The following is a 10000-nucleotide window of genomic DNA, read 5'->3' on the forward strand; positions in this document are numbered from 1 at the left end:
ACAGCCGTATCACACCAGGACAGCCTTAATAGGCAAAAAATGAGGTAGTGCACAGGTGTGGATGTCTGAGTGGAGTGACCGGTCGTACTTGGGTACTCACCAACTACGACTTTGAAATGTCTCGAAGGAGGTGTCGGATTCGTGGTTCGGTGGAGGCAAAGAAATGGCTCACTCGACCCCGCCACACACATACAGACGTACACGCACACACACAAACAACGAAAGTACACCTTAAGTAGAGGGAAACTACCATCAAGACCCTGGACATACACATGTATATATATATATATATATATATATATATATATATATATATATATATATATGTGTGTGTGTGTGTGTGTGTGTGTGTGTGTGTGTGTGTGTGTGTGTGTGTGTGTGTGTGTGTGTGTGTGTGTGTGTATATATGAAGGGGATGTTTTTTTCATGATTCAAATTTATCTTATTCATTCTAAATGTTTGTACCCTTGTCATATTAGAGTTTTTGTAGCATTTTATTTTAACGTAGGCCTATTCAAACTGAATATACTGTACCGTTAAATCTTTGGGTAGTGTGACTGTATTGGCTTTAAGGCTGTTGGGGGTGGGAATGATTTCCTTCCTCTGCCAAATTTTATAACAGTCATACAAACATTTTTAACCATTAGCATTTTATTCTGTAGACAAATAATAATGAACAGGTGGCATATCATTCGGTAGATCTTAGCAATAAACAATTCAAATTCGCAATATTCTCAACTAACAACAAATTTTGAAGATTAACTCTATACCCTCCCTTTTCCTACTATTATGAACCAAAAATCATTTCAAGAAACAATATAAAAATATATCTCACACCCAGTCTATCAGCGTTCTTTCCATGATTTTAGTAGGACATAAGCCAATCTTTTCCTTTCCTTTAATCTTTAAAATTTTCCTCTCTTACACTTCCCCCTAATAAATAATTTTCTTCTTCCCCAAATAAATAATTTCCTTCTCAATCTATTCATTGATACCATCAGAACTGTCACCTATGATTAATTCCGTTCCTGTAACCACGGTCCATTAAAATAACTGAATATATAACGAAATATGTCCCCAAGCAACAACGCATCAAGGCTGTTGTTCTTGCCTCATTTTCTCAATCATTAATGTCTCTCTGTACGGAAGGAAGACTTGTCTCAATGAACACAAATCAATACAAAGGGATTTAAGAATTACATTAATACATTAAGCATTACAATTTATAAATTTAGAGTAAAACAACTTTAAATTCAATCATTTAACATACCACTGTATGGGAGGAAGGCAAGGACTCATCTGACGAAATGTTAAAATAACGAAATTATTTCCTTGCGAAAGGCTAGATCAGTAGTAACTTGAGGAGGTGTCATGGCATCTGTTTATTTTGATGATGTCACAAAAGTTACAGATGCTTTGTGAATGAATATGGTTGATCATTTTAGTCTTTTCAGTTTTCAAAAAGGATGGAAAATAAGGATTTTAATTGTTATATTTTCATTGAACAATCAACAAAATAGCCATGTGGTTGAGAAGAGAGTGCGATCATGTTTATCCATGAATGATTCTCAAGTGGAATTGCTCGCGGTGGGAGTTAAGCCATAGGCCTGGAAGGAATTAAATATACCTATTTTTATTAATACCTCCATATCTATCTATCTATCTATCTATTATATATATATATATATATATATATATATATATATATATATATATCACATTTGTTTATTTAACATACATTTATAAATATACATACATACATACATACATATATATATGTATATTGCATATTTAAATTATATATAAATACATAGATAAATAGATGAAAATATATCATAGATTTGTGTGTATGTGTGTGGTCAGATTTATAGGCATTCTTATAGACAGACAGACAGTTAGAATAGAAAGATAGAAAAAGTTTATTAGGTAGCCAGACACAAACAGATTGACAAATAGATATTTTTGCCTCTTGTAAAACTGCAATTTATTGTACATAATTGTTTCCTTATAAAAATTCTCATTCTCCTTTCATAATTAGATCATAATATCCTAATTATTGCAGAAAATCAAGCTTTCCATTTTCTCTTAATTGCTGATTCTTTGATTAAGTTTCAAATGAGGTTCTTCAAAGCCTGAAACGGCTTCATAGGTTTCCAAACTTCAGTTACGATACAATACTGTCTCTTTGGAATAATGTTTATCAAAGCAAATGGACGATTATAGTGTTTAATGGTATTTTCGTAATCTCATGCATTAAATTATTTTATCAAGAGAAAAGCACATCCGTCAAGTATATTCTTTTTTACTTTTCAGAAAGTGTTGCCGCATTATGTCCCTTATTTCATATTTTTTTGTCTGCTAAATATTCATTGCATCATCTTCATTCCTTAAAATAAAAACTTGCACAGACAATAAAATCAACCATTAATATTATATGGCTATTATTGGATGTAATTACTAGTTATGCAGTAAAGGTAGTGAAATAGGTAAGTTCTATCCAAATGCATCTACACTATGCAAAAAGGCCACTACACATACAGTATATAAGGCACAAAAAAGATCATATTTCTATTTTACACAAAAGCATGATTTTATAAGACAAAATACTAATTAGGGTAATGAATAAACTATTAGAATGACTTCATTTATTGAATCACAATTCAGAATATTTGAAGAATAATGTGTGGTACATAATGTAGAAGAATAATTAAATGGCAATACACATTAAGTATATTAAGACTGAACCCAATTCCAATCAATGCATTACTCCATCAGTAACATACGCTTAGGATGTTCACTATCCACATTTGTCGGAGTCACCTTTCCCTGCATAGCCTTCTTCTGTAGTTGCTGTTCTCAAGCCATACAGTCAACAGTCAAGAAAGATAGTTAAGAATGTACTCATTATTATTAAGACAAACGTACCTAACTATTTCTGGACAGACTAAACTTGTATAACCACTAATTTCTTAGTGTTAAAATCTGTTGAACTTCAATTCATTCTTCATTATAATATAGTTCCCAGCATGCACGACTCTCCCCACAGTATACTCTACAGTTTACTTCAACATTGCTATCTATAGCAACTGCTGAAGTATATAATATATTCTATGACCAGCATAATTTTATTACTATAGAATATAGTACTGTACAGCATTAGGATGAAAGATAACCCTGTGTAGCAGTAATATCATACATCTTATACTACTCTCAATGTTAAATATCATGAGTTTGGCATGTTTGTGGTCAGTGTCTGTGCTCTTGTGTAAATTATGATGAATATGTGCTTGTAAGTTTTTCTGTATGAAATTCCATGATGCTTGTGCATAATATATATGTATTCTTGTGAAATCTTTAGTTATATCGCAGTAGTGTACTACACGCTATTAAAGTAACTGTGAAGCTGTACAGGGTCACTTTACAACTGCAGGTCACATCTCTGCTTTGAACATAAATGCATTATGATTCAGATAAGAAAAAAATGACAACAAATTTATTCAACTATTATAAAATATCAGCTATCAAGTGATTTCTAATACAGAATTTACACTTTCCTTTTTTATATCCTATGAAAATTTGCAAGAAATAGCAGCAGCATCAATAAACTGCTGAAGCTGCACCAAACCATTATTATAGAATTACTTTCTCATATCATTACAATTTCCTTAAACTGCCAGTATGCTTTATAGACCATATCACTTAAACACTATGTTGTAATTTATCTTTAAATTTAGTGAAATGGAACTTCAGCAATGATGAAACTACTGCAGATTACACATTTCCTTGTAAATCAGATGGACCTTAACTGACAACATTCACCTAAAACTGGGTGTGAATACAGTATGCAAGGAAACATCCAGACACTGACCAGTAGGTATAAGTTATAAGTTTATTACTACTCCAGTGTTTTTGTGTTTAATACGGTGTCACTTAATTTGTGTGGACGACCATCTTTCAAGTACATTTGGTTGTCTATAAAATATAAAATTTTCCTCTTACACATTTAACTTACAGCCTAATTGCATTTTCTCACCATCACTACTATTAAAAAGTAAGAGTTGGGGAATGATTACCAAAGTCATATATCCTCTGAAGACATTCATGACTCCTACATTCCAATATACAAGAGGAAGAGGGATACAGAGGGGAGTAAAAGAAGGGGGAAATAAATTGTCTTGTTCTGATCAATACATCTGATGATTGTATATCGAGGGCATTCACAAAAGAAAGAGAAAAAGGGATGATGCAAATTCAGTGACAGTTTTCTAGCAACATGACAACTGATTATATCAGTTATACAGTAAACAAAAGCAAACTTCACCTACACATCTACATATTGTTTAATATGTCTTATAGGTGACAGACACGGTTACACAGTAACTCACAGCACTGCCAATTACTGCTAGATACATTGTACTAACACTGATCACTGAAGGGCAAAATAATTTACAAGACAAGAAACAGGAACATATGTTAAACTCAATGTTTAATTTTTTAGTACAAATGAAACATCAATTAACTGCAATCATAATAACTAATGGAGACAAAACATTTAAACTTGGTCAAATGGCATCAAACTGCCACATAAAAAGAGACACATAAATTTTCTTGTGTATCACATTACCCTTTGACATCAATGGGACCCCAAGACTCCAATCTCCAACTTGGGAATGTGGCTTGGGTGTTCTAAGAAGTTATACGGAATGATCAAGTCCCTTCCAGCAGAGCTAAAGGGCTTTACAGGCAGTGGGGGAAGGTGCACAGAGCCCACTGCTTGTACATCTCTCCATATTGTGTCATATCTTGTCAAGTTTCTGGTCCTTTAGATCTGTTGAGTGGCTTTTCCTCTTATTGTCGACATTTGTCTTTTATCCCAATCTCTTTTAGTTCACAGAATAACATCTGTCATGCCTATCACTGCAAAGCCAGCAATAAGGAGGTCTTTCTTCAGAAGATCTGGTCACTTGGACCTTTGGGTGTACATACCTAATAAGATATACATCATCAATAAAAAATGAATGTACAGAAAAAACATACACACACTGTGGTTGTCAGGCATTTTTCTCCATCACATTCTGTTCCATTCCTCAGTTCAGAGTTGCTTTTCTCTTTTCACTATCACAGACTGTTATACCTTAATCTGAAACATCGTCCTTCAACGGACATATCACAATTCTTATTCAGGCCAACTGGTTCTATTTCCTCTCTATTTACAGAATCACTGGGAACAAAAGTGATACATACAGAACATTAAAGCATTTATCACAACCTAACTGGAGACATTTTTACCCAATAAGATAATAAAAAAAAAAAATACAGAAAATGATTATATCATGTCCAACTGTCCAAGTTTTGTCCTTTCAGCTAAGATTTATTTTGGGTTTGCAAGTGATGAAAAATTAGGCAACAGTTTTCAGAATTCCTGTATTAATGACTGTGGAACCAAAAGTGATCTAATACATAAGAGCATATCTGTCAGACTGAATTCTTATAATCTGGTATTAGTTAATTTACCCTTAAATTTGAAGTACATTTCACTTTTTGTCAATGCTTTCCAATTTTACAAGTTCACATCAATTAAACAATAAATGTATACAAGATCTAGCAAAAGGAGAAAAAATGGGAAAAAAAAATAAAAATAAAATAAAGAACGAATAATTCATCAACGTTTATCAACCGACTCCAGTTTTGTTGAATCTTAAAAAAAAAAGAAAAAAATCTTTGGTTTAAGCAGATATGCAGACACAAAACTGGTTGATTTTCACATATTGGAGTGAATATTTACAGATTCTGAATCAAATTTGAATTTATTTTCATCTTTTACATCAATCAAATTTTCTGAAGGTACCCACATTACGTTCTTCTTTACTGAAAGGGTTGTTTACAATCTTTAACGAGAATGACTTTGGCTTTTTTTTCCCATATTGTACTAATACTGCTTGTCTTTTATCAGTCCTATTATAAGTGTATTATCTTCTTATTATCATCATCAATAATGGCAAATACAGACTCATGAGAAAGGGACAAGTCATGTAAAGCCACATTTCATATGAACATACATCAAGAGGACTTCAAGTACAGTAAATAGAAAATAAATCTGCTCTTGATTCAAAAATTGCCTTGAAGAAATATTCCTTAGTCTTCCCATCATCCTGATGAAAATAGTTATATCTTTAATTTTCAGATAATTTTTCCAGAAACTTTTCCCATACTAGTTCTATGGAAATTGTTTTATGACTCCAGCTGTAATTCTTGGACTAAATTTATTTAATGGAGAGAAAAAAAGACACTTCTCTACTTTATATACAGAAAGCTATATATCATAGAAAGAAACCTAGTAATGAAACTGTCCATGTTAGAAGTCAGACATCCTCTAAAATAATGAGTCCTACTTTTTAGGCCTATAAATGGATTTGTATGTTTCTTGGCACCCTTTTACTTTTCAGCTGTGATTTGGACAGGAATTCTCCACACATACCTTCTAGTTCCACTATGTATCATTTCTCACACCACAAGATCACTGTGTAGTTTTGTAGTTTAGGTGCTGAGTTGATAGCTTCACGAAGTTCCTGGTTTAAGAATTAAACCACCTCTTTAACAGGCTGGTTGGTTGGTCACTCACTCACTCTTGTAACAGTACATTTGTAATTACAGTTTAGCCAACACTACTGATCTTTTCTACTTCTACACCAACACATTTCTCAAGTTCTATGCATCAAGCTTACTTACTTCTCACCTTTTAGTACATATGAGGTCTGTTTCCACACTGATACTTGGTATTGCTAGAACAACATGTCTGGCCACAAATACAGTACATACAATTTCTACAATACTGTAGTCTAATTTTCTACCTGTTTATTTTTTCAAGGATGCATTATGAACACAAAGGATAACAATCACTGTGTTTATCCACTTTCATTAATATTCTTTATTGAAATAACATATTTCTTTTTCTTTTTCTTAACAATGAGTTATATTGCTGATTCAGGCAACTTTGACAAACCACTACTGGCATTCATATCCACCAAGACTTCAGAGCTGATGGTAGCGACATTGGCAGTTGCTCCAGGTACTCCACCATTGTTATTGGCTGCACTATTGTTGTCACGCTGAGCGAAATGACGGCCCAGGATTTTCACTGCCGAGTATCTAGCTCGCTGATAAGCACTGAAGGTATTGAATCCCAAGAATCTGTAAAATAATAATGATATAATAAAACTGCTTCATGGGTGAGATGGTCTTATCTACTGGATGCTAGAAGGCAGCAAGATTAAATGAAAAATAAGGATTGAATGTACATGGCATGCCTACAGAAACAATTGCTAAGAGCTAAATGTGGTTTCCCTAAACTATATCCGTTGTGACAAATGTAGAAAAGATATGAATGAGAATAAATATCTTCACAGCACAAGAGGTGAATTTAATGGCTTTCAAATATATCCTCATATTTCTAACAAAGATTTGTTTGAAACCAGTTAAATACAAGTCTTGTATTGGGAAGATATTCATTCTCATTCATACATTTTCATAGTTTCCCTGGAATGGATCAAACAATGGTGAACCCTCCCACTACGCATCTAGCCTTCAAGACATCTGAGTTTTGGCAAATATCTAGTATCAACTAATAAAGGAAATCTCAAGAAACACACCTGTACCAATAATTAAGTAAGTGTTCAAGATATTTTAGGCAGTTGTTCCTACAGGTTGGCATGCATATTGCACATGTGCATTGAGTCTAATTTGAATTTAATTTCAATTCAAAGTATTACTTCATAAATGGGTATATATTACCAGTTCAACCAGAAGTCTATGCTATTCGAGAACTAATAAATGTTCTAATACACAAAACATATCTTTACAGAATTTCTAAAAATTGCACACTAACATGATCAGGTTTGATTGCAATAAAATCTCTAAAGACTGCATGCCCATCAACCCTCCTGAACTTTTACATCCTTCTGTGAATATATTGTGAAAACTGTATAGAATATCTATATGAAAACCTTTTCAGCTCGGTAAATAAAATCCTCTCCCCCTTTTCAGGGGGGGGGGGGGGGTTCTCCTTCATGATGCCTTTAATACTCTACCAAACCTTCTTTGCAACAAATATATGGCTTTTACATAATGCTATTATACTTTAAATTCAATTGAAACAATAGTATCACTAATAATAGTGAAGCCAAAAAACACTACATTTCTTTATACCTCTTCTAAGAAATATACCTCCTAAAAATACACAGTAAGAAATGATTAATCATAAAAAAAGAAAGAAAGAAAAATAAAAAAAATCTCATATGAAACTTACCGCAAACAGACGTAGATAACCAAAAGAGTGACTCCAGCGGCCAGAGATCTGATGTAGGCATTCTCATACATCTGCACTACAGCCCATGTGCCAGCTATGGTCCCACACATCACTGTCACCAGGGATGCAGTTTGCAGCCAATGGCGTGTTGTAAAGCCTTGTCCAATCCACCAGGCTCTCCCTCTCTCGAGCTGATATACAGCCCCACACACTTTGCATGACAAGTTTTCAGAGGAATTCTCAGCACACTGTAAAATAACAAAAGTATGACTAAGCTCCTAATGAAATTCTAATCATTATGTTATTAGCTTGAAGACCTGATAATTTGTATGTATTGTTTGCATACAATACTAGGTCTCTAAAATAACTAAATCAACACATTGCAAAAGGGAACCATATCTTGTGGCATAAAATGTTCATACTACTGCATGAATGAAAAAGAAAACATACCAATGACAGACATATCACAAGTACTTATTTAGGATATCAATATCAGTACTGGTTTATGCTTATAATTGATTTCAAAATTAAATGGCATATTTGTAAAATATTAAGGAGTTTCCAATAACAACATAAACGATCAACTACCTCCATAAGCCACTTCCGGAGGCAGTTGTGATGGACGGCTCCAACATCCCCGCGGCAGTCACAAGGTTGAATGAGGGGTCCAGCATCTGTGCGTTCCGTATCATAACAGATCCAACACTCTGCACCACCATCACTAGTAGCATCAGCTGTTCAATCAGAGTTAAATTGATTATTTCCTATTTTTTCTATCTATATACCATCCTTTTTTCAAGAGAGAAGAAATTCAAAATGATTTTTATATACAAACTTTCTCACTAGACTAACCTAATAACTATCAACAAGGAGAGGAGTATTGGATAGAGTATGCTTGTTTTAAGGTAGAACAATTGAAAGAAACTAATATCAAGCAAAATATAGTAGCAGGTACACTGTAGGTACAAAATCCATAATTTGTACATATCCACTTACTTCTTGGTTTGACAGACTGGCCAAGTTCAAGTGTACGTTCAATGTCTAGCTTCTTGAGGATTTTCTTTGGGTTGAGGATCCACAGCTGTTCTGGTGACATACTGTTCCACAGAACACAAGGGAACCACAGAGCCACGCCAAGTTCCACCACTCGAAAGATGATATCATAAGCATTTCTTGACATCAAGGGGACCCTGTGGAATTAAATATATTTATGAAATAAACAGTAAGTATTATAAATTACACATAATACTCAAATTTACCAATAATCTTTATTACTAATACGGCAGGTTCCTTACCTATTCTTCCACAGTTCTCCCAGAACATCCGAGAAGAGGAAACAAACTGTAATCATCAGCATACAAGCCTGGAACACCAGCCCAAATCGGGACTGGTGAAGCTGTGACTGGTCAATTCCTCGGTGTGGGGGGGCTAGTCCTGTGAACTCTCCAACAACCTGCAATTAAATATCCATTTAAAATGCAATTCATCTACAACCAATCACAAGAAGAGGCCAAGTATCATGATAATGCACAGTAAAACACGTACAAAAGCAGCAACTTGATGAACCTAAAATACAAAACATACCACAATAAACAGTACATAAAACAAGAATAGAATGCTATCGTAACACGCAGACACACACCTGCTCCGGCACAAGACGATGGGTTGACTGATCCTCCTCTTGGTCCCCGCCTG

The 10000-nt window shown here is 34.0% G+C and overlaps 1 protein-coding gene across 3 annotated transcripts in view; it reads right to left on the reverse strand.

Moving 5' to 3' along the window:
* Positions 1 to 2630: 2630 nt before the first annotated feature.
* The window catches only part of LOC113826672 (uncharacterized), an 83680-nt gene continuing 76310 nt past the window's right edge, over positions 2631 to 10000 (reverse strand). For 2 of the 3 annotated variants that reach the window (XM_070130064.1, XM_070130065.1), the window contains exons 7-12: positions 9948 to 10000; positions 9601 to 9758; positions 9302 to 9495; positions 8894 to 9039; positions 8306 to 8553; positions 2631 to 7191 (exon numbers count right to left, since the gene is read on the reverse strand). The exon at positions 9948 to 10000 is cut by the window's right edge and continues 235 nt beyond it. In XM_070130064.1, the coding sequence (XP_069986165.1) occupies positions 6972 to 7191; positions 8306 to 8553; positions 8894 to 9039; positions 9302 to 9495; positions 9601 to 9758; positions 9948 to 10000 (1019 nt within the window). In that variant the 3' untranslated portion in view covers positions 2631 to 6971. The remainder of the gene's footprint in view (positions 7192 to 8305; positions 8554 to 8893; positions 9040 to 9301; positions 9496 to 9600; positions 9759 to 9947) is intronic. The other variant, XM_070130066.1, reaches the window with a different exon arrangement.

This window comes from Penaeus vannamei, chromosome 14, assembly GCF_042767895.1.
Source record: "Penaeus vannamei isolate JL-2024 chromosome 14, ASM4276789v1, whole genome shotgun sequence".
NCBI classification, from domain to species: Eukaryota; Metazoa; Arthropoda; class Malacostraca; order Decapoda; family Penaeidae; genus Penaeus; species Penaeus vannamei.